We start from the raw sequence: 23,502 nt of genomic DNA, 5'->3' as shown, positions 1-23,502 counted from the left end.
ATATTTAAAACAGAAAAATGCACAAATTCAGTATACAGCGGTATCTACCTGTCTAATTCTTCCGATCAATGTCATAAAGGAATTAAGGAAATGGAAACCATATCAAATTTCCTATACAATGGGAACAGATCAGTTATGTGAATGAGGTTCCCTGCATTAAAAACAAGACCAAAGTAAATCACAAGTGGTCCCAAGCAACTTCTTGATCTACTGACTTAATACAGCCACTCTAAGATGGAAAAACCATTGAAACCCACTTTATCCAAAAATACGGAGGCGGCCAACATTACCAAATATGACAGCTTTCATCTGCCAAAGTCAGTGGGAGAAACAGAAATAGAACAGTAACACCTAAATTTCAATTTTTCAAAGTCTACATCTAGCACGTCTTCCTGATTACGACTTTCAAGCTAAGATTTTTTATTAAATCCCAGTCTACCATTCAGCAACAGGAAAGCACGAGTCTTCTATAAGACATAAAGAATCGTCCGAATTGCTGCTAATTAAGAAAAAGGACTTGGTGAGTAAAATGGCAACTATCTGCAAAAGAAATTGACGATGTCTCATTTTCATTATGTTATACTTTCGAGGGAAAGTGCAACTAGAGCAACAAGCTCCAACGTCGAAGCACTTATTTAAAGGCATTCCAGTTACCCTTGAACTACACAGAAACTGATAAAAAGGGAGATGGCAACGGGAGCTTATTGCGAGCATACAGGCGAACAAGAAATAATTTAGAAAAGTGAAACCTCGTTGTGAACGATAGTTGAGCAGTCATAAGGAGCACCTCTTTGGTTCTGAAACTCATTTTCCCCCAGTGAACTATTCAGTTTGGGATAGAGAGGATTTAAGTGAAAAGGGCGGAGTTACTCCAACTTGCAACCCGGAAAAGAAAAAATTAAACAGCGCTCTGTCGTTCATTTTCCCTGCGGTAATCGGCAAAGTGCGAAAACAAAATATGCTGCAGAAGTACCATTGTCTGAGCCCGGGTTCGAACCGGGGACCTCTAGTGTGTGAGACTAGCGTGATAACCAACTACACCACCCAGACGCTGCATCTTTGGCTGAGGAAGGGCATGAAACATTATTTATATTTATTAGCGACAGGACGCGAATTTTTTCACTTTCCCCTTGATGTTATGTGTCTTGTCCGGAGAAAATTTTGATTTTTTTTTTTAAATTTCCTTTTGCAACGAGAAAATTAGAAAATGCATGCATGTGTACATTCTTACTCGGGCAAAAAGAAGCGAACTTCTGTAATGGAAAGAGCGGGGTAAAATAAGGCATGCGATCTCTTTTTTCAAAAGCTGGCGTATACATGTTAGCCCATGCTCATATCTTCACTTCTGCGGTTTTACAATTTCCCCAGTCATCCATCCACAGTTTGGTTCCTTTAATTCTAAGACTTGAACCCGGACTTGCAACATGTCACAGCAAATTTTTTACCTTTATGCATTACTGTGATCCAGATCTCAGTCCTCTTTCTAAAGGCGTAGGCTGATTTGGTGATGTAGTAACGGGTCAAAGGGCGTTGAAAGTTTCTGCCATGAAATGTATTGTATTAAATTATTCCCAACGTTGTCTTTTTTTCCTGGGGGCTTCACAATTCATATTTCCCTCAACTGAATGCTGTAGTACAATAAAATCTACTCAGTGAATGGGCATATAGAGCCTGCGAAATGGCTAGTAAAATAACTAGAAAATTTAACAGATGGAATGAAGATTGCAAGATAACTTACTATGATGCTTAGATACATGCTAGTTTCTAGCTAGGTTTGCAAGCCAATACAATGCTTAGATACAAGCTAAAGCCTCATCCAATATCGCATTGAATGGGCGATAAGCTACAACTGGATCAGTGTCATAAACAAGGATTAGTTCCTACCACTATGGTCACTCTACATCGTTCAAGCAACATCCTGGCTATTGCTATCGTTTGGGCGGCTTCAATGAAGAGCTACCAGTTGCGGTTTTCCTTACACCTACATGCAGGACAAGAAATAAGAAACAATGGAGAGGAAGGAGGTTGGCTCAAATATCAGTTTATACAAGGTATTCAGAGTTATGTTCTGGAAAACTCAACAGATTTACAAACCAAAAAAAAAAAAGGAAGGAAAGCTTGAACGAGAGATAATTGGATGAACATACTTGAGATAAGCTTTGACGAGCTTCTACTCAGTGACAACCTCGATGATTTGATCTGCACTTTGTGCGGGACTTGTGAGGTTCTGGAAATTTTTAACGAGGATGGCACAGTAAATCTGCAGTCATTGGGACACAAATAAGGCCAATACACCGTTCAAGCAACATCCTGGCTATTCCTATCGTTTGGGCGGCTTCAATGAAGAGCTACCAGTTGCGGTTTTCCTTACACCTACATGCAGACAAGAAATAAGAAACAATGGAGAGGAAGGAGGTGGCTCAAATATCAGTTTATACAAGGTATTCAGAGTTATGTTCTGGAAAACTCGACAGATTTACAAACCGAAAAAAAAAAAGGAAGGAAAGCTTGAACGAGAGATAATTGGATGAACATACTTGAGATAAGCTTTGACGAGCTTCTACTCAGTGACAACCTCGATGATTTGATCTGCACTTTGTGCGGGACTGTGAGGTTCTGGAAATTTTTAACGAGGATGGCACAGTAAATCTGCAGTCATTGGGACACAAATAAGGCCAATTTAAAGTAGAGATGGTTGGTAACAAGGCTAATGCCTACAAAGTATTTAAATTGAAAAAGCCACAGTGAAGGTGACAAATTCTAAATTTTCGTTATCCGTAAATTTCGCAAAAAGATAAATAAATAAATGGTAAGAGTAAGTACTGACTTCTCTGCTTCTCAGCTGGAATGTTCTCGGTTATACTCTAGTTGGTGTAAGCTCAGCTGTCTTCGCTTCCGGAAAAAAGTGCACTCCACAACACTGTTGATTGAGCGATCAGTTTCTGTGTCCCATTGAGAGATCACCATCTGATATGTCACTCAATCTCTCTTCAAAATTTGCACCTCCGGTTCCTAGCAGCTCATCCACCTCATTGAGATTCTTATCTTTGTCTTCTCTGTTAATTTTAACTCCAGGGAACCAGGGATTTTGCTGAGTTCATTCATTGAATAGAGGCCTGGTTCTGAATGCTTTTCATCATGCTCTGACCAGTTGCCCAGGTCAGAAGTAGTTTTTTCACACCAATTCCTGAAAGTTTTTGGCTATGTCGGGGAGTCCTTATGGGTTGCCTGCTATGAATTGACGGTTCATGCCTTGGTGAGATCATACCCTGCTTTGAGTTTTCGAGATTTGCCTTGACCATCTGCAACCGCTCAATCTCTTCATCCTTTCTCACCATAGCATCCTTCAAATATGTTAACTGCAAGGAAATGTTTAACTCAATGGCTATTGATAAATGATTAAGGATCGACTTCATACAGTTATTTTCATTTCATAATCATTCAGTCACAGATAGTTTCGCTGCAACGAAAGTAGAACTCTAAGAAAATATTTGATGAAACTGTCACCTTTTTTTCCTTTTTTAGTTGAAGGCAAGAGGAGAGACCAAGTAATAAAAATATAATATTTGTTTTACCGCTTTATCAATGGCATTTTTCATCAATTAAAAGCTCTCTTAAACAAAGAATTTAAGAAACCTGGTCCATGAGTTGTCTGACATCCTTCCCCTCTTTGTTGCTACGTGCAGCACCTAACTCGACGCCAGAAACCCTTTTAGCAAACTTCAAGGTGCTTATTGTTTCAGAATATGAAGCAATATCAGGATTAAGCTGCACAAACATAAGGGTTTTTGCTTGGCCACCTAGAAAATAGGAGGAAGAAAGCACAATTTAGTACGCTTTTGCTTAAAAAAGACCTTCAATGGAAAATTTTTAAAATTAAAGAATAAGTTACCTAATGAACTTTGAAGAAGTTGTGTTAATTTACTATTTCTGTATGGCACATGCTGACTTTTTTGAGCCAAAGCAAAGATCACATCTCCCAGGGCTGATAGGGATTTGTTTATATGTTGTGCCTCCTTTAACCTATCTCCTGTTGCTTCAGAACGGTCGACTCGTTCACTTCCTGCAAGATCTACAAGATGCAAGCAGCTACGCAATATAGTGTTGCTTCCCAAATCCGTGTGCCACGGACATGACAGTGAGAACACTATCACATGATCACACCAAGTAAATGAAATTTCCACATTATATATTACACTGATAAGACACTGGAGAAAATTTGAGGAGTGAGAGAACAACCTATGGGATCTACTGCTTCTTTCGTTTAAAGCTGTGACACTAGTTGCTCGATTCATCTGCCCAATATTCATCAACTCCAAGACATCTTTCATTGAATTAACAGAATGCATGCTTGCTTCAGGGACCACCAACCCATTTGGTTGGGCAGTATTCCAAATTCCTATTGTAAGCAAGTCAAGATAAACCATACTTGCACTTTTTCCTTCAACCAAAAAATAAACAAATGACAAAAATGCGCCTGAAACATATGGCATCATCAAACAGGATAGCCAAAAATGAAGCAGGTAAATGAATGAGATTTAATGTAAAATCTAAAAATAGGCAGGTAAATGTATATGCAAATTTGTGCATCGTGCATTTGCATGCATATCTCTAGGTCCAAATAAGAGAGTAACTTAGCGTTATTTAAAAATTAGTAATCTTAAAAAAAAAACAAAGAAAGAAAGAAAGAAAGAGGATATCTCTTTTGAGGACCCTTGCTTGATAACAAATCGCGAACTACTTCATTGTAAATTTCAACCATTTGAACGCCGACTTCATAAATGATAGAGCCTCTCCTACTCTGGGAGATTTGGAAAAGATCATGAAGTGCTCGATAGTTGACTCCCCATTTTGATTTTGATGTTAAGCTAGGTCCGCTCTTGTGAAAAATCAATAATCAATAATATAAGTAAAATGAGTGCGCGTTTAACCATTACAACTTGCAATAAAAATCAATATGCACAAAACCATACCATTGTGTATGTCTTTCCTGAACCGGTTTGACCATAAGCAAATATACAAACATTGTAACCATCAAGAACAGAACGAATAAAGCGGTTGGATGTCACTGTATTCCTCTACAACCATAGAAAATTGATGTATCATTTCCAACAGTCCACAACAACCAAACTCATAAAACAACCAAGTAATGGAAAGAATTTAGAACGAACTACCTACCTTGAGTTGCTAACGTGCCAAAAACCTTGTTGAACTTAAAAAGCTTACAACTTTCGTTCCCTTGCTTGAGAGGATTGCTAACAATTAATTCACCATTATCACCAACAAACTCAATAGTTGTCTGGTTTTGGCTTTGCCCAGGAAGAAATGGCCTGATTCGACAATACACTCTAATGCTTCCTAAAAAAAGAAGTTTTGGGGTGGGGAAGGGCAGTCAGTTAACAATCTAGAAATGCCCCACAAGGTACATTAGACCTCAGCAAAAAATTTGGAAGGTAAATCTAGCCGTACACCTTTCATATCTTGAACTTCGTTATACAATTTTCTACTCTGCAAGAACTTCATGATAATTCCAGCAGCTTCAGCTAGACCTTTGAGCTTCATTCCTAAAGAAGGTTTACACGTGTCTTGTTAACCTATCAGATCCATCAGTAAATGAATGAGAAGTGATAAGTCAGGAAAAGCTTAAAATAACGTATCCTGCGGTATTGAGTTCCTCAGAGTAGCTTCTCTTTGATTTTAGCAATTCCATTTTTACAGATTCCATTGCAGCTCTCAATTCCTGCACAACATGAGATATTAAATGCTATACAATGAGAAAGAAATTGACAAACCATAAGTGCAAGCAAAATAGAAAATGAGGCGAACTTGGAAAGCTCCAAATTGGTCGTTAGGAAACTCTCGAAGGTATGCTCCTTGTCCTTCCATTTCAAAGATCTGGATTTCAAAAAGGTCTTCAGTTCCTTCACTTGTGTCCTTGCATTAGCTAGATGACTCTCAAGTTCTTCTGTTCTCTTCTCATAATGAGCTTTAGATTCACTAAGATGCAATTCTAACAGCAAGCACTGCTCTTCATGTGCCCTTTTAGTCGTTTCCAGTTCTTGCTTCAGGGCAGAAATCTCAATTTCATTGCGAACTTTGTCTCTTTTAAATTGAGCAAAATCCTGCTCTTCAAGTTTCTTCTTCTCCAGTTCAGTTTTCTCATGCTGCAGAGCAATCTAAAGAAGCAGATTATGTAGCAAGCAATCTAAAGAAGCAGATTATGTAGCAAGCTGAAAAGACTACGCATATCATTTTTCTTCAACAGATTCAGATAAAGTTTGAAATGCAAGAAATTCATTCTTCAACTTTTTCACAATAATTGCTTAAGTTTTTTGGGAATTGCATTGCCGCATGATATAGTGACAGAAAAATTAACAATACAAAAATAGTTCATGATCAATGAAGGCCGGATATCTCAAGTCCTTTTGCAGCATTAGATGACACAATATAGGCAATATGTTTATTAGTTTCAACTATTGAATCATATTCTTGTGCCCAGCACTATATCAGAGAATTTAAGTTGTTTTTAATTAAAGCCCAATCTTCTATTAATATTTATAACAAGGTTGTTCCACCATATTATAAACTTCCCTCATAATATGAAGAGAATTAGCAAGATAGAGCGCAGATAAGAATATAAAATATTCAACTTCAAGTAATGAACATAATGATGAAGTTTAACAAAACCAAGAATTTATCCTGTTAGTTTTGTTCCCAGTTGAGTCATCCAAATAAAAATAAAGCTATAGATTGTTTTGCACCTTCAACTGCTGCAACCAACTCGTGACAACCTGCAGAGGATAGAGCCAACCTTTATAAAGAATAATAATAGTGAATTACTTTCCCTTCCCCTGAAAGATACTCAAATTATCAACTCTCCCATGATGATGGGACAGAAACTAAATTACCATTACACATTATTTAACGAAAATAGCAGTGTATTTATTGATTAAATAGCATGGTTAGTATTAAATATGTATGGAATCAACATAGAAGGATCACCTTTTAAATTCAAAAGAAATCAAATTTATGGTTTTAAACAAATAAATGACATTGAAATCGAAGTTTAATTAATATAGAAGAAACTAAAATTCTTCATTAAAATATTTTGGTTTCAAATAATATAGGGAAAGGCTGCATAATTTGGAAGTCTCTTCAGGAAAGTAATTTAGCCTAATAATAAAATATGCAGTGTAACATATGAGGTAGGAGTAATAGAACAGAAGAAGACGAGAAGGAAGGAGAATAAGGGAGATATCAAAGAAATAGGGGGGGGGGAGTAAAGAATTTGAGATATCCTACTGTCTAATAAGCCGAGCAAGAAGATAATTAAACAACAAATTAAACCAGTTAAATAATTTCTAACTACATCTTTATCCACAATTCCTAATTTACACAAATTCTCTCTCCTATTCTCTATTAGCATACATCAAGATCCATTAAAATCGAAGGTACCTCATTCTCCTCAGTTGTCCCTGCCACAAGGGTTTCAAGTACGTTTATTATCGACTGGTATTTCCCTTCACGAGCTTTGAAAAGATTGTTTTGCTGCAGGTAAGCAAGATGTAAATACCTTGAAACAAATGAGATGCATCTTCTCCAGAAAAAAAATCAGAAAAAGTTATTATTTTACAGTTTTCAGGCTCTCTGCTTGATTTGAAAAGCGCCCCTCAATCACTTGCAGAATTTTTCTTAACAGGCATGCCGCGCGCTGAGATTAGAAATAAATCAGTTGTAAGGACTATAGAACTTCGTCTCAACAACACAAAATAATATAATTCTGGTAAAATAAGAAAAGATGTAGTATTATGAACTAATTAACATAAGTTATGCCATCCTCTTACATGAGGTACTTCTCCATTCATTCTTACAAATATGTCATTCAGAATCCTATTTCCCGTGTTGAAGAGATGTTGAGTTGGGGTACTCTGCAGAAAAGATTTCAAGCGTGTAATGGGATCAAACAAATCAATATTGAATACACGAAGCAAATGTGCCCATCATATATGATATAAAAATGATTTTACGGTCAGCACATATCACAAGAGAGGGAAGGAGAGACAGGTAGAAAAATTATGTAACCATTCATTGGCTTACTTCCAAGCTGTTTGAAGGCAATTCCATAATTTTAGCAGGAAAAAGATCCACATGCGATTCTTGCTTCAACTGGAACAGTTCATTAGACCTCCCACTGCGATGCACGAGAGCACCTGCATCAATATAAAGAAAATAGAGGTGCGGTATAAGAAATAGCACAAGTAAATTTGAAACTGATATAGACGCAGAGGCCAGTAATCTGGTTACCTTCAAGCATGCCTCCTAAGCTTCTATTTGGTTAACATCTCGACCTAAGTCGTTACTTTCCCATTTTCCCTGTCCCTCTTGTTCCACTGCATTGTTTGTTTTGTACACGCAGAGATTCCTCGTCCTTTTGATTAACTAGGCCTATACTGCCGGCGGAAAACATTTTAATAAGCATAATTTAAATTAAAACATTTAGGAGATTATATTGACCAAAGATACTGAACTACAATTCGTCCAATAAATTCGACCAAGAATGTCACAGAAATATAAATTTAACAAATGTTAAAAGGACAGTTAGATGAACCAGGTCCAAAAAAATAAAAAATAAAAGGCCTATCATATAAACAGGAAAACTAACAACTCAAGTCACTGAACAGTTCTCCAGAGCGCAGAGGTTACTCCAGAGTGAACCCAGCTTATTGGGCATAAAGAGATTAAAAAGATATAGTCGATGGCATTATACCTCCTAAAACTTAGGTAATTGTGATATAGCTCCTAACCTCTACTTTCTCAGGAACCAACGACGGTACTTCTCTTTCTTTTTTTTTGGCTTCTCTCAGCCATTCGCAAGCCAAATATAACTTCAAATCACAGCTGCATCATGAAAAAAAGATAAAATCGGAATTTTGACACGGGCAATTTGGAATGGAATTCCCGCCCAGCCCTTTTTTCAGTCGCGAAGCTAAAAAGAACCTCAAGCACTTCCCACCAAAAAGCACTCTTAATTAGTCTTTATCTAATTTTATGGCCCTAAAAATGTTCTTTATTCAGTTTTAACCCAAAAAAGAAAAATCTCTAACATCACGGCCCAGATTTTGGAAGTGACGGGCGCGCTGACTTCGCTTCCACGTTCCCGTCCCGTCAGCGTTAAGTGCTCGCTAGGTTTTTTTTGTTTTTTTCATTTTTAAGGATTATATGTGAACAATACTTAGTTGAATTTTCTTATATTCAAGTCTACGTTCTCCCATTAGTCCATTGCAATATCCTATTTTTAAAATATTATTATAAAAAAATTAAGGCATGTATTATTGAAAAATTTAATATAGTAAATATAAAAAACTTGACATAAGTAATTTTTGTTATGGACTAATGATATTATATATTCCCCCCTCCACATCTGCAACTTACTGGTCATTGGAATTTTATAGGCTAATGATAGTATAAAGTTGTGGGCTTGAATGGTATATAGAAGGTACTACCTCCTGTCCTTAATATAAGATCATGTTTGAGTTCTATTTTGATTCTAAATATAAGACTCCAATCTATTTTGTCTCTTATATTTACTCAATTTTTTTCAAGATAGTCCTCCTAATAACTATAGTTCTAGTTAATACACTTGATTAGTAAGAATATTTTAGGAAAGACAACATCTATTTAAGATAAATAATTAATTCAATTACTTCTTAATCTCCTCAAATTAGTTAACTGACTTTTATAATTAGGACTGGAAGTAGTATAACGATTTGCTAGTTATGGCAAAAGATCTACAACCTAGTAACGCTAATTTTTCCTGTTTCCCATAACTGAAAATTTCTCGGTTTCATGAAAGTGCTACATATTTTTCACAAGAAAAAGGGAAAAGTGCTGCTTTTTTGGGTTATCAAAGTGATTAACTCACAGCCGGCGATTTCAGATTCAGATTCGGAGCGTGGTGCCTAAAACTTAATATGATGGCTATATGATATTGTGTGCTTAATTGACAAGACCCAAGAGAGTACATTTAAAATTAAAGCCATTCAGATTTTAGATTTGATTTCTAATTTTTTTACGTATAAAATAAACCGAATTGGGTGACATTATATTTTTTAAGTTGGTAATTACTTGCCCAAAATTACTACAATCATATGCTATCTCCACTGCTTAATATAAGCAGGACAATATTTAGGTTAAATTTTTTTAATTTATTATATTAGGTTTTTCAATTATGCATATTCATATATTTAATTTTTAAATATTATTATTAAATTATAAACCCAGATGTAGAAAATAGCACATATGACTATGCGTGACTGAAAAACCTGAAATAACGAATATAAAAAAGTTTGATGTAAGTATTTTTCATATAATAATTAGTTAGAGAGTTACGTTTGATTCTAAGTATAATATTCTAATATGCTTTGCTCTCAAATTTATAATTTTTTTTCATAATATTCATATTAATAGTAAGGAGTTTTCACTAAAAAAAATAGTTTTAATACAAATGATTTAAATATATATAATTAATTAATTTAACTAATTTTTTAATATCCTTAAACTAATTATTCAGCCCTTACGTTAATAAGCTCACACAGCAATTCTTAAGTTCCCTTTGCATTTGGGATCTAGGCGTGATGTCAGGTACGTGCAAGACATTAGCGACGGCAAGAGTCATTTCAAGCACTAACTCCAATGATTATTTTAATCTGAACCATTTAAAGCCAAATATAATGCGGCATTTTTGCAGGCCTTGTTTTTTTTTTTTCCTACCCAGTTCATCATAACTTTGTTCCAATTATATCTGGATCTGACCCGTGTCACGTACCTGACTGTGGTGAGTGAGTCTCTTAATGAGAATTTTTGCATACACTGAAACTCGAACTCAAAACCTCACTTAAATGGTACCAAACCGCTTACTACTTGGATCAATTCCCGTAGTCATGATTTTTTTTAATGCCATTTTATGCACATTGTTTTGTCAAGCCTTCCGCAGTATAATTAGAAGACCAGAAAGGAGGGGAAATTCTACAATGCCGTGCAGTGCAAACTACGCTACCGTAATATTGGTTTTTCTCTTTTGATGGTTACGATTGAAAAGGACATATTGACAATGACGAAGCTTGTTTGTGTTTGTTATCTTAAGAAAAAGGCTAAATTACGAAAAATTATATATTTATATATTATGACAAGGTATACTACCTCTTATTCTTAATATAAGACATTGTTTGACTTTTATTTTGATTCTAAATATAACCCAATTCACTTTGTCTCTCATATTTATACATTTTTTTCAAATAGTCCTTCTAACAATGGTAGTTTTAGTCAATACACTTGATTAGCAAGGATATTTTAGGAAATACAACACTTATTTAAGACAAATAACTAACTCAATTTACTTCTTAATCCCCTCAAACTAGTCAACTAGCTCTTATAATTAGGACCGGGGGTAGTATTATTTATTCATATGTTGTTAACAACATAACTTATGTTTAACTCAATATAAAGTACAAGATCCACGTTATAATCATTCAGTAAACGGGAGTTTGGAATGATAACAACTGACGGGGGTGCGGTTGTTACCATGTGTCGCGTGCAGCACAAGGTGGGAAGAGAGATGCTGGATCTCAACCTTTGAGTGCCTCCTCATTATAACTCAAACTCCAGATTTTGGGCTCATTGCAATTCAATCTTTACAGTTTTAATGATTTAAAAAGATGGTCCGTAAATTTCTTAGAATATGTAATTTTATTTTATAAAATACAGGAGCTAAATTTTTAAATGGTCAAACTAAAATGATAAAAATTGAGTTGCAATAAATTAAAGTTTAATACTAAGTTATAATCGAGTCAAAATTATATGTACTGAGTTGTGCTTAAATAAATTTTTAAAATTGACTTATAATTAAGTCAAAACCTTTACCTGCATTAAGAAACAAATGATGTCTATGCCTGCTATTAGGTGGTGCAAAAAAATGGAGGAAGAAGGTAACTACCATGTTCTTGCTTTTGGGGCTATGGAGGGAATGATGCCCACCTGCACACCGAAAAAAAAAAAGGGAAAAGAGAAAAGAATTATGATCCAGACACGTTCTTCATCTTTGACCAACACACACATGCCCCTACTTTCACGCCCCACGGCCCAGCCTTTAATAATAGATCTCCAACTCATCTCATCCGCACTTTTCATGCTGCTGTTAGACTCTGATTGTTAAGAATCCCCGCATTTTGATTGTTAAAAATAGCCTAGGAAATAAAACAAAGTAGAGCTAAAGCTTATATGCTTATTTTAAATTTTATAAATATTTTACGTAAGTCATTTTGTTAAAAGAAGATAAAAGTGTTACTCCTCCGGTCCTTATATAAAACTCATTTGACTAATTTGATTAGATAAGGAAGTAGTAAGTTAGTTATTATAAGAAATGTGACATGTTTTTCCTAAAACACCATGATCATCTTTCTTAATACCTTTCTCCTTCTTCTACTTAATTATGGTTGAGGGAATATCTATAGGGGTAATTTAGAGAAAATTGATAAATATAAGAATGGGTCTTATATTTAGGATCAAAACCAACTCAACAATTGAGTCCTATATTAAGGACGGAGGAGTATTAGATAATTGATATAGACTCTATATAAATGGTCTGACGTGATGTGTGTGTTTAGTGTGGGATTTAGAGTCCTCACCAAAGTGATAGAAGATAATTTGGGCTCCATTCTTAATCTTAATAGTTTGAAATGTTGATTATTTTTTAAGTGAGAGATTTGGTTAATCATAAAAAGGCTACTGTATTTTTGTTGATCATTAACGGCACTTCATAATTTTTAGAGAAAATCCCTAAAACGTGATTGTTGAATTTTAAAATTTCAAATTAGTATTGGTTATTACACTCATAAAGAAAATGACTAATAATTTGGTCTCCATTCTTAATCTTAATAGTCTTGAAATGTTGATTATTTTTTAAGTGGGGGATTTGGTTAATCATAAAAAGGCTACTGTATTTTTGTTGATCATTAACGGCACTTCATAATTCTTAGAGAAAATCCCTAAAACGTGATTGTTGAATTTTAAAATTTTAAATCAGTATATTTTATTACACTTATAAAAAAAATGACTACATTTAAAAAGTAAATAACAATACATTTTGTAGTAATTCTTGATTTGGAATTTTGAAATTCAATAGTCATTTTTTTTTTCAAATTTTTTCTAATTTTTATCCTCATTTTTTTATATGCTTTCATATATTTTTCTCATATTTTACAAATAACAGCCAAAAATTCTAAACAGCATGAATGAATCTAAAATACTCTTATCTGCGTGCTCATGAGATGGCCCCTCACAACAGCACTTTTCAGGTTATGCAGCCTTATCTTATTCCCATATTCACTTTCTGCGTTTTATTCATAAAGCAGCCAGGGAAAAAAAAATTGGTGTATTTCTTGTATTTTAACCTGACGCCTCCTCAGTGTTTGCAAAGTTCAGTCAGTCCTGGGTTTTGGGATGGATAAATGCGGTTCCCTAAGCATGATCTTGTCACAAACTGTTTTTTTTTTTTTCCTTGACCTTTCTTTAACTTCTTAGAAAGTCATTTTTGGAGTTACTTATACTTCTTTTCCATTTTTAATCCAGTGCTAATTAAATTTTTAATTTTACTCCATTAACATTATTAACCCTTCCATAAAGACTAAAAATACTAATAAATAAAACATGAGGTGTATTATGACGAGAGATTGAGCCAACTACTCACATTGTGCCCTAGTGATATGAAAACTCTGCTATAAATTGACGGGTGCAAGTTAAATTTATCATGATAATACCCATATGTGAACTCGAGGAACAACGATCCAATTACTAATGTCTCTTTTATGAAGACAATCTTTGCCAGACAACAATGGCGTGATTTGGTTGTTAAAAAAAAAACAGAAATTCTTATATAGTCTCAAAGAATAAAAATGTAGTTATAAAAAAGTTTCGTAACACGTTAGTGATAAGTTTTAATATAGAAAATAACAAAATCAATATCTCTCACCTACTTTTTTATGATTATATTTTCTCTTGGAACCTTATAGCGGTTTTTTCTTTAAAAAATAAGGTTGGATTTGAATGTGGGCTTTTTTTTTTTTGTTAAAGCATAGGTATCCTCCAATTGGAGGTAATCTTATTCGAGACACTGTCGGGCACTAAATGTGGACGCCTCATCCAGTGAAAATTTGAATTTTGATTCACCATATTGTGAGAGACTAACCCCTTTCTGCTAGACCCAATCTCTGTTGGTTGGGCCTCTACTTGAATCTTGACGTCTTTTTTTTCCCCCCCGAGTTCGAAGTCCGTGCCAGCCCTCCAGCCAATTCCATGGCAAGTTGAGGACTGTCCAGTGATATGTATTAGGCTTCTGGGCTTCGGAGCCCAATGAAGCCCAAGAAGCTGGACCCTTAAACACACAGTAACAAAGGATTTTTACCCATAAATTACTGTGAAACTCTAAAGAAAAAAATAATTATTAGAGTTAGTTGAAGATTTAATTTAGTCCTAAATATAATATTTTAATCTATTTTTCTCTTTATATTTATTTATTTTTTCTCAAAGTAGTCTCCATGGTGATTAAATATGTTAAAAAGGTTTTTATTTTAATGCACATAATTAACAAAAATATTTTAACTAGTTTTTCTAATATTTGTAAATTAATTATCTAGTTTTTACATTAATAACCAGATGTAGTATTAAAAGTCACAGTAACAGGTAATAAGTTGTCATTTCCCATCATAAAACTTGTTATTATAATCTGTTTTATTGTCTTTAAAAATTTTTTAGTAATTATGTCGATTTATTGTTTCTAATTTTATTTATCTTTTAATTAATGTAGGCATGGTGCTTTGAAAAGAATCTGAAAAATAGGTCACGTTGTTTATGTGCTCATTTGAAGTCAGCATTAATGGGCCATTTTGTGTTTTGCGGTACGAGATACGGGACAAATATATGGAAAAAATTTTCATCTTATAAAACACTTATTTTAAATTAATCCAAACAATTAAGATTTGAAGATCATAAAAAATTGATACCTAAGAGTCTCTGCTTTGATATAAAGTTATTTTAAAGAAAAGAAAGATAGCAGCGATTTACTTGAGGATCTACAAATTTTTTATTCTTTTTCTCGGAAATGCATATTATAGGTCACCACTTGAAAACATGTCATATTTTTTATTATAATAGTATTATTTCATAAAATATGTCTGAGCAGCTAGAAAATTTAAAATTGAGTTGAGCAGTGAAATTAAAAAGAAGAAGAAGAAGAAAAAGATAACTAAATGTTACAATAATTCTGAAGGGTGGAGCGCATGGAGCTATCTATCTATCTACGCCAACAGCGTCTACGAATGTGGCGTGGAAGTAGGCAGAGAATCACAAAGACACTACACCAACATGTCTGTTTTGTTTTCTTGTTTTGGTACAATGTATGTTTTGTCTATTTTCATTTAATTTAATATCATGAAAAAGAAACAATCATGGCCATATTTGAATAAGATGAGATAAGTTTGTGATTAAATTATTTTTTAAGACTAAAAAATTTGAAAAAAAAAATGTCATGCTTACTATTTTCTTATAATTCTTATAATAGTTTTAATGTGTCAAAATTTATCAAAATTATCTATTTAAACACCTGTTAAATTTTTTTTTTGGTCATTTTGCGAACTCATGAATGATTCCTGCCTTGAAAATGTTACTTTTCACTGTTTATCCAAATAACTTTGAGACGGATGATGTAAGAATAAACATATCAAGAGGGCCAGAGTTTAATTGAGATATTAATATCAAAAAAGATAATATAATATTTATCACGAAATGTTTATATTTATTATTTTAATTTTTCCAATGACACTTATATATGTTTATATTTTATTTTAAAAATATTATTATTTAATTATAAATATTACAAATAAACTTTTAAGTATTTTACGATTAAAAAATGAAAATAAAAAAGGGGAAGGGGAAATTGCAAAGGCAGGCCCGATGCCCCCAATGCGTCGGCGTGCGTGCATCGTTTGACTTTGACGGGTAGCTGCCTATCTACCAAGTGAGGTATGAAGCTGATCATGCTAATAAATATCATATTCCCTTCCTCTTTTGGACTTTTTTTTTAATGTGCATATGAGAATTTTTTTTGATAAAATGAAAATAATAAAAAATTAAAATGAGTTATACTACTAGAGTTGTTTTTAGAGTTTCAGGACAATAGAAAAAAAAAATCAGTTAAGTATAGAAAGATCTATGTAGTATATTGACATCATTTTTCAAAGTGCCACTAAAATCATTATGAACAAAAGAATGATATGGAGTTATAAGAACTTATTAAGATTAACTGATTCATATAATTCACTTCTAACATGGAGTTAACTCTTTCAGGAAAAAAAAAAAGACATTCAAGTAAAAAAAAAGATACTCGTGTAATATAATACTCTATATAAGTATATGCTACTTTTGTTCATATATAACATGATAGTGGCTCCGTTTGGCAGAGTGGTGGAAATTCCCTATAAGTACGTTTCACGTAAGTTGAGATAAAACCCCTCTCACATGCTTGTTTCATATTTTGTAAATCACTATTGAAAAGTAGCTTATAAGTTATTTATAAGCTATTCCAAACGGGTCCAGTATATATATAAAAACCCGGCTTGACTGGTGAACAGGAAAGTTTTACAATAATATTGGATTATATATTATCATAAAACATTTTTAGAGAATAGCGTGAGTGTGATTTTCAAGCATTTAATATAAACAAAGAGTATTATTGCAGATTAGTTAATTCAGTTAGTTTCATTCCACCCAGAATCAAATTCTTGGTATAGCACAGCAGATAGCTAGCAAAGGAGCCTACAAAAAAAAAAAAAGACACACACATATGTTGAATAAATTCGTAAGAAGCAAGGAAATTTGGATTATTTTTTTTAAAATAATTTTATTCACGTGAGAGAAATTTTATTTCATTTCACGTAAATGAAAAATATTATTAAATCTGCAGTATTGCCTACTATATTTCTATAGACTCTCCATCTTGATGGAACTCCAAGCATTTAATATACAGTGTTCATAAGTCACATTTGTATATTTATCTCGAACTCTTCATGAAACACAGACTTGGTGAGACAAAGCAATAAAACATAGTTTAATCGATCCTATGCGGAAAGTGGATTTGTAACACGAACTGTTGCGGACATGTTCACGAAAAAAACATCCTGACATAAATTCCCCAAGTTTTAGCAAGTAGTAAAACAATTTCACCACGTGTTACAGAACCCGGGAATGTACAATAAAGTTCACAGTGAAGTTTGGTGAACGTTTTTAACTGCATGCAGCTCGATTCTCTCATGCACCTCCTTCTTATTCTTTTCACACACACATATATAATCGAATGATTTCCATTGAATTTCTCTTGAGTTTTTACTTCTGGCGAGGACGGATGAATCGACAAGGGGTCCACAACAAGATCTGCATAAACTGTGATTGTCATGGTCATTAAATTTATTAAGGATGCATCAGAAATTAATAATGCTGAAGAAGCAGGGCGGAACAGAACCGACAAGACATCAGGGCTCATTATTATTGGTTTTTGTTTCCTCATTATTATATTTTTCCAATCGGACAGTAATAATATCTCTTGTTTTTTTCTTATTAAGTCTCACCAAACTCCACCAAGGTCCACGGACTCCACAGAGCGTTCCCTGTTCGCACTATTCTTCGCTCTCTCTCTCTCTCTCTATATCTCCTCCTCTTCTCTTGCCCAAAGGCGGAAAGCCTTGCCTCTGAAACTTTGCTGTAAGTAATTTCAACCTTTTTACCATGATCGCGGAAAAAAATGAAAAACGTAACAACAAAGACAAATGCTTTTTCGGGTTAATTAAAGAAAAAGAAAAAGCTTTTTCCGACATCATGTGTGCGAATTATAGGGCTACGAATGATTGTTTTACAGTCTAGTATGATCAAGTCGTCTTCTTTTTGAGTGTGGGTTTGAAAAAAGAAAATATTAGTAGAATTTAATTTGTGTCCCGTTGTAGGTCCCAGGTATCAGTAAAATTGAGATAGTTTATTTTGTATTTTTCACTTTGTTTCCTATCTTTTCGAATTTAAGCGCAGAAAACGATACCGGCGTACGTTGGTAATGGTAATCTTCACGTCTTCACGACGGGATACAGCTAAAGGTTTGAACTTTGGACTTTTCTGGTTCATAATTTATATGCAATGGATTGTTATAGACTTATAGCTCGAGTTTCTACCTTTTAATCACTTTGAAGTAATCAAGGTCACGTTTTTGTTTTAAAAGGAAAATTATTAGGACATAAAAGTCTTCTAATCAGTTTTGTCCAGCGGCTGAGATGGTTTTCAATTGATCATTAACCAACAAATCTCGATAACCACATAATCCGGATAGTAGCTCTGGAGTATGCGATTCTAGGAGTCTATAAACCCAGCTAGACGCGTGCTTTCTTTGCAACCTGGGGGTAAAAATACTCTAGCATCACAGAAACGGGAATCTGGGTATGGTGAAAGGATCAAAGATAAAGAACCAGACAAGCTTCTTCTTCTTCTTCTTCTTCTTTTTTGCTGGTTTTAATTTTCCTCATCCGGTTGAGTCGGCCAGAGCACATGTTGGGTTTAATGTGAAATTTCGATCTTCATGATAAGTTGTGGCTGTTGGATTGGAAAAACTAGGAAATGGTACCAGCGAACCTGAAGAAACAGCTCGCCTTGGCTGTGAGAAGCATCCAGTGGAGCTACGCAGTCTACTGGTCTGGTTCACCTAACAACCCCGGGTACATAAATTTTGTTCACATTAGCTTTTTTGTAGTTTTGCGCTTTCCACATCATGAACTTGTCCATCTTTGACTACTTGGAAAGATTTTATAGTTGAGATCTTGAGCTATCCCTATATTGGCAGTTCTATATTCCCGTAATTTCGCCTCTTATCCGTATTGCTCATGATAATGCGGCAATCTCCTCTCTGAATGCTTAGCTATTAAGCTTTTCAATTTTCTGATATTGCTGCTTATTTGGTCGTTGTTGAGATATTTTTATGCAGAGAAACATGCTTTCTTTTGCTTCGAATGATGCAGGGCGTTCGAGTGGGGTGAAGGGTACTACAATGGAGACATAAAGACGAGGAAAACAAGCCAAGCAGTAGAACTGAATTCTGACCAAATAGGTTTACGGAGAAGTGAGCAGCTCAGAGATCTATATGAGTCCCTCGCAACTGCAGAATCCAGTCCACAAGCGAAAAGGCCTTCAGCTGCATTATCACCTGAGGACCTCACTGATACAGAGTGGTATTATTTGGTGTGCATGTCATTTGTATTCAACATTGGTCAAGGGTACAGTTTCTCTTTTTAATTTCATTCAACTGAAATCGTTTATTCCGTTTCGCTTAGAAAGAGGAGAAGCATCGTTCTGAACACATGTAAGCTTATGTTTTTGCCATGGTTGTTTCCAGGTTGCCCGGAAGAACTCTGGCAAAAGGCCAACCCATTTGGTTGTACAATGCCCATTTGGCTGATAGTAGAATTTTTGGTCGCTCTCTTCTGGCAAAGGTTCTTATTGTCTTGTTCTTCTGCTTTCAACCACCATATCGATTGTTTTTATGTCCTCTTAAGTCTTAAAAGGTTTATGTACATTCACTCTGAAACATGTCTTCTCTTCTTTGGTTTCCGTTTCATTTCTGCGCTTGTGGCGACTATCTATCTCATGATCAGAGTGCATCCATTCAGGTATCATTCTGATTTCCTTTCACCTAGATATTCCCATATAAAAGCACCTGACGGGTCTTGCTTTTAGTAACAGTTATCTTGGCGCTGTTGAAATACGTTTGGTGAGAATACCTGCTTTTGAAAGTAATCGTAGTAATAGTGTTTGGCATAGCCCCTGCATAAGCATTCAAATGACACGGAGCAGAAGGGAAATAAAAATAACTTTCCAGTTTGTAACAGTTCACTGGATATGATAAGTAGAAGCGTAGTTTCTGCAAAGAAGGAACTGGCATACCTTATCCAAGACCATGAAAGCCTTTGAACATAAGTTGTTTCAAATTTAGTATGGGAAACCTAATAAAACCACTCTAATTTTGGTCTACATATGATTCCCTGGGCATTATATGGATCAAAGGAATAAACCTCATTGTTCATAACTTGTGAGTTGTGTCGCTGGTCATCGATTTTATCTATTTATTGTTATTGATCCTAATTCCTTATCAACTCTCAGACAGTGGTATGCTTTCCTTTTCTGGATGGCGTTCTTGAGCTAGGCACAACTGATCTGGTAAGTTTTCCCCCTAGTCTTAACCTATGTATCACTCTGGTCATGTGATTTTCTAGTTGCCAATGTCACAGACCATGTTACCTCTTTCTTTTTGTGAAGGTCTCAGAGGACCTCAGTCTCATTCAACGCATGAGAACTTCCTACTTGGATATTTTAGATGCTAAGGCTCGCAAGGACTCTGTAGTTGCATACAATACGGGAGATGGTGAAGAAATTGCTGGTGCCGTATTGGATCATAATGCTTTTGATGTAAAATTAACTCCTGAGTCTGAGTATGAAGTAGCCAATGCAACTTCTCCGAATAATAGTTCAAATGAGTTTCAAGCCAATCAACAAGCAGATGAGAGATTCATGGTTGAAAGAATAAATGGTGTTGCTTCCCATGTCCAAAGCTGGCAAGTAATGGAGGATGAGTTGAGTAATGGTGCCCATACTTCCATGAATACTAGCGACTGTATTTCTCAAACGTTTGCTGGTTCTGAAAAGAATGCTTCTGTTCCCAAGGGTGGTCATAGTGAGCAAGATCTTCAAGAAGGCAAAAACACAAAAACGACCGTGGTAGATGTTCATAGTGATGAGTGGCATTATCAGAAAATTCTTTCTTCTCTTTTTAAAAGCTCAGACCAATTAATTATGGGAGCACACTTTCAAAACTCTCATCGTGAATCTAGGTTTATCAGTTGGAAGAAAGAAGGATCAATGGGTTGTCAATGGCCAGGAGGCGCAACCCACCAGAAAATATTGAAGAAGATATTGTTTGAAGTTCCTCGTATGCACACAGAATGGTTGCTTGAATCTCAAGAAGAAAATGATTATAAAGAGGGAATGAGACCTGAAGCTGATGAAATTGGCTTGAACCATGTACTGTCTGAAAGAAAGAGAAGAGCAAAACTAAATGAAAGGTTTTTAACCCTTAAATCAATGGTTCCTTTGATTACTAGGGTAAGATACATTCTAGTCTTCATACTTGTTCACTTGATTGTCACTGTTCAGATTAATTGTATTTTTAAGCATAACTATCATGCAGGATGACAAAGTTTCAATACTAGATGAGGCAATAGAATACCTTAAAAAGCTGGAGAAAAAGGTGAGAGAGTTGGAAGCTCGCAGAGAGTCCAAAGATTCAGAGACTAGGACTAAAAGAACGCCTCAAGATGTGGTGGAAAGGACCTGTGACAATTATTGCAACAACAGATCTGATAATGGCAAGAAGCCAGCGATGAACAAAAGGAAGGCTTGTGACATTGATGAGACAGAGATTGATTCAGTTCGTCTAAAAGATATTTCTAATAATGTTACTATCTGCATGAACGACAATGATGTTTTGGTTGAATTGAAGTGTCCTCGGAGAGAAGGAGTTCTACTAGAAATAATGGAAGCAGTCAGCAATCTTCATTTAGATTTTCATTCAGTTCATTCATCAGAAGCTGATGGGATTCTCCATTTAACCATAAAATCCAAGGTAAACTTCTGATTTTATATGTTTCATATTTACCCTCCTGACTCATGAGCGTGAACACACACACACACCCACACATGCCCTCATGGTCTTTCCTAAAGAGTGTTAATATTATTTATCTTAATTTGAGTACCCATTCATGAGCCAGATTACAGGAGCAGCTTTTACCTCAGCAAAAAAGATCAAACAAGCACTCCTCAAGGTAGCTTGGAAGTGTTGAGTCTTTATATTGGTTTGATACACCGTGTAAATTTTAGACTGTTGAAGTCGCAAGTTGATCGAGATTTTGCAGAAAATCTTCTAAGAGGGGAGCTTAGTTTTCTTGGCATATTTTGATGTTGAAATATGGAGTTCTCCCCCAGCAATCAGAAATGAGAAGTGGAGCTTAGTTCACTAGATTCTATGTAATATTAGCTGCTGTAGCCTAGCTCAGCTTTGATCAATGACTTTATGTTTGTAAGAAATTGCACATTGCTAATTATGCATATTAATTACGTCTTTAAGTCCCTTTTTTTTTTTGGCCAACGAAAGTCTTTAACTCTTCAAGAAATGGGAAAAACTGAAGGCGAATGCTTATCTCATGCATGTGAGAAATTTACCATGCCGCCTTCAAGATGATTTCCCTGGAGATTGTGCTAGAGTGAACAGAAATATTGTTTTTCCTGGTTAATAAATCTATAACTCTTTAGTTCTCACTTACTAGTACCACTTTGTTTTGGAAGGATTTTTCCACCTATCCCTGGGAAAAGCCACACCTTTTTGGGAACATACAATAATGACCGGCGATGTATAAAATTCATTAAAGTGGATTTTGGATATAACCTACCTCATTCTCTCTCTAATCAAATACTTTCCAGGAAGGATCCAATTTTGCTCTCTTGGGAATCTGATATGCATTTCAATATCGGAGTGTACAAGGAATCTACAAAAGCTCAAGGAGAAAAGAGGCACTAGTCTCATAGACTATAAGCATATTTATTGAAACTAATCCCTCTAATTAAATTTGATTTCTTTATTCCTTCAACTTCAAGAAGAAGGTTTTTTTTTTTTGGTCATAGATTCCTTCTGTTCAATATTTCTATTTACGGGGTGAAACATGCAATGATGACAGCTGGTAGCCTAGTACTGACAGCCCACTAGAAATTTAGAAATGGGAGTTGCATTTTATTCAACCAACGTTAAGCTTGCCAACCTCTAGTCAGAGCCACCAGGGGAATATATTATCAAGGACGAATCATTTAAAACACATGTATGACGTAGTAATCAAAAACTGAGTCAGCCATGGTGTGACACGACTTGGTCTTCTGCGTAGATTGAAAGGGCTTGCATATTTTTCTGAACAAAAAATGTGCAGTGCTTAGTTTGAGAGAGGATTCCCTTTTTGCTTTTTAATTACAGGTTGAAACACACAACAATGCACATAATTAGGCACCGAGGAACTTGGAAGGAATAAGAAAGGAACAATTTGTCTGAAGGTTAGTTTGAGCACACTAACAAAAATTGCTTTAATTTTTTTTTATTGAGTGAAAAATTGCTTTAATTATTAGCTCTAAGTTAGTGATAACATCAAACCGATTAAAGATAGGTGCCAGGAAGATTGGATTATATGGTCCATCATATTGCATACAATTTCTTACAGTAATTATATGATAGAATGGCAGATCATATCGGAAACTTGGAACGAGTCCAAAAAAAAAAGGTAAAAGACGGGCATTATTAACTATTGAATGCTTATTCAGCTCGAA

The 23,502-nt window shown here is 34.9% G+C and overlaps 2 protein-coding genes and 1 non-coding gene across 7 annotated transcripts; 1 reads left to right on the top strand and 2 right to left on the bottom strand.

Moving 5' to 3' along the window:
* Positions 1 to 976: 976 nt before the first annotated feature.
* On the bottom strand, positions 977 to 1,050 carry TRNAV-CAC (transfer RNA valine (anticodon CAC)). Its single transcript has one exon. It is a non-coding gene; the product is annotated as a tRNA-Val (tRNA).
* A 633-nt stretch (positions 1,051 to 1,683) lies between these two features.
* On the bottom strand, positions 1,684 to 8,902 carry LOC114725163 (kinesin-like protein KIN-14J). Its single transcript, XM_028911651.1, is given in 20 exon segments — positions 1,684 to 1,981; positions 2,148 to 2,260; positions 2,828 to 3,359; positions 3,637 to 3,800; positions 3,893 to 4,130; positions 4,132 to 4,147; positions 4,240 to 4,404; positions 4,701 to 4,879; positions 4,974 to 5,076; positions 5,175 to 5,358; positions 5,472 to 5,573; positions 5,668 to 5,755; positions 5,841 to 6,164; positions 6,762 to 6,791; positions 7,456 to 7,548; positions 7,634 to 7,711; positions 7,845 to 7,928; positions 8,098 to 8,210; positions 8,305 to 8,450; positions 8,805 to 8,902. Coding segments are annotated over 17 exon segments (2,229 nt in total). The 5' UTR covers positions 8,315 to 8,450; positions 8,805 to 8,902; the 3' UTR covers positions 1,684 to 1,981; positions 2,148 to 2,260; positions 2,828 to 3,101.
* An 8,809-nt stretch (positions 8,903 to 17,711) lies between these two features.
* LOC114725135 (transcription factor GLABRA 3) lies at positions 17,712 to 22,275 on the top strand. 5 transcript variants are annotated; one of them, XM_028911611.1, is made up of 10 exons: positions 17,712 to 17,808; positions 18,127 to 18,191; positions 18,703 to 18,803; positions 19,104 to 19,358; positions 19,478 to 19,574; positions 19,737 to 19,751; positions 20,242 to 20,298; positions 20,398 to 21,240; positions 21,326 to 21,760; positions 21,906 to 22,275. In XM_028911611.1, the coding sequence occupies exons 3-10, from the start codon at positions 18,706 to 18,708 to the stop codon at positions 21,975 to 21,977; spliced, it is 1,872 nt and encodes a 623-aa protein (XP_028767444.1). In that variant the 5' UTR covers positions 17,712 to 17,808; positions 18,127 to 18,191; positions 18,703 to 18,705; the 3' UTR covers positions 21,978 to 22,275. The 5 variants fall into 5 exon arrangements, with proteins under 5 accessions (XP_028767444.1, XP_028767445.1, XP_028767442.1 ...); XM_028911610.1 differs by lacking the exons at positions 17,712 to 17,808; positions 18,127 to 18,191 and adding an exon at positions 18,314 to 18,617 and having other exon boundaries at positions 21,906 to 21,959; positions 22,050 to 22,275; XM_028911612.1 differs by lacking the exon at positions 17,712 to 17,808 and having other exon boundaries at positions 17,918 to 18,191.
* The last annotated feature ends 1,227 nt before the right edge of the window (positions 22,276 to 23,502 follow it).

This window comes from Neltuma alba, unplaced genomic scaffold (assembly GCF_004799145.2).
Source record: "Neltuma alba isolate B1F8T4 unplaced genomic scaffold, ASM479914v2 tig00012228_pilon, whole genome shotgun sequence".
Taxonomy (NCBI): Eukaryota; Viridiplantae; Streptophyta; class Magnoliopsida; order Fabales; family Fabaceae; genus Neltuma; species Neltuma alba.
Note: the sequence above shows the minus strand (reverse complement) of the source record. Positions and strands in the feature narration are given on the sequence as shown.

Excerpts from the sequence above, each read along its gene's own strand:
- LOC114725135 (XM_028911609.1), top strand. The coding sequence starts at position 18,531 with ATGGTGAAAGGATCAAAGATAAAGAACCAGACAAGCTTCTTCTTCTTC. Across the intron at positions 18,618-18,702 it reads GTTTTAATTTTCCTCATCCG|GAAATGGTACCAGCGAACCT; the intron begins GTTGAGTCGGCC and ends TGGAAAAACTAG. Across the intron at positions 19,359-19,477 it reads GTATTCAACATTGGTCAAGG|GTTGCCCGGAAGAACTCTGG; the intron begins GTACAGTTTCTC and ends GGTTGTTTCCAG.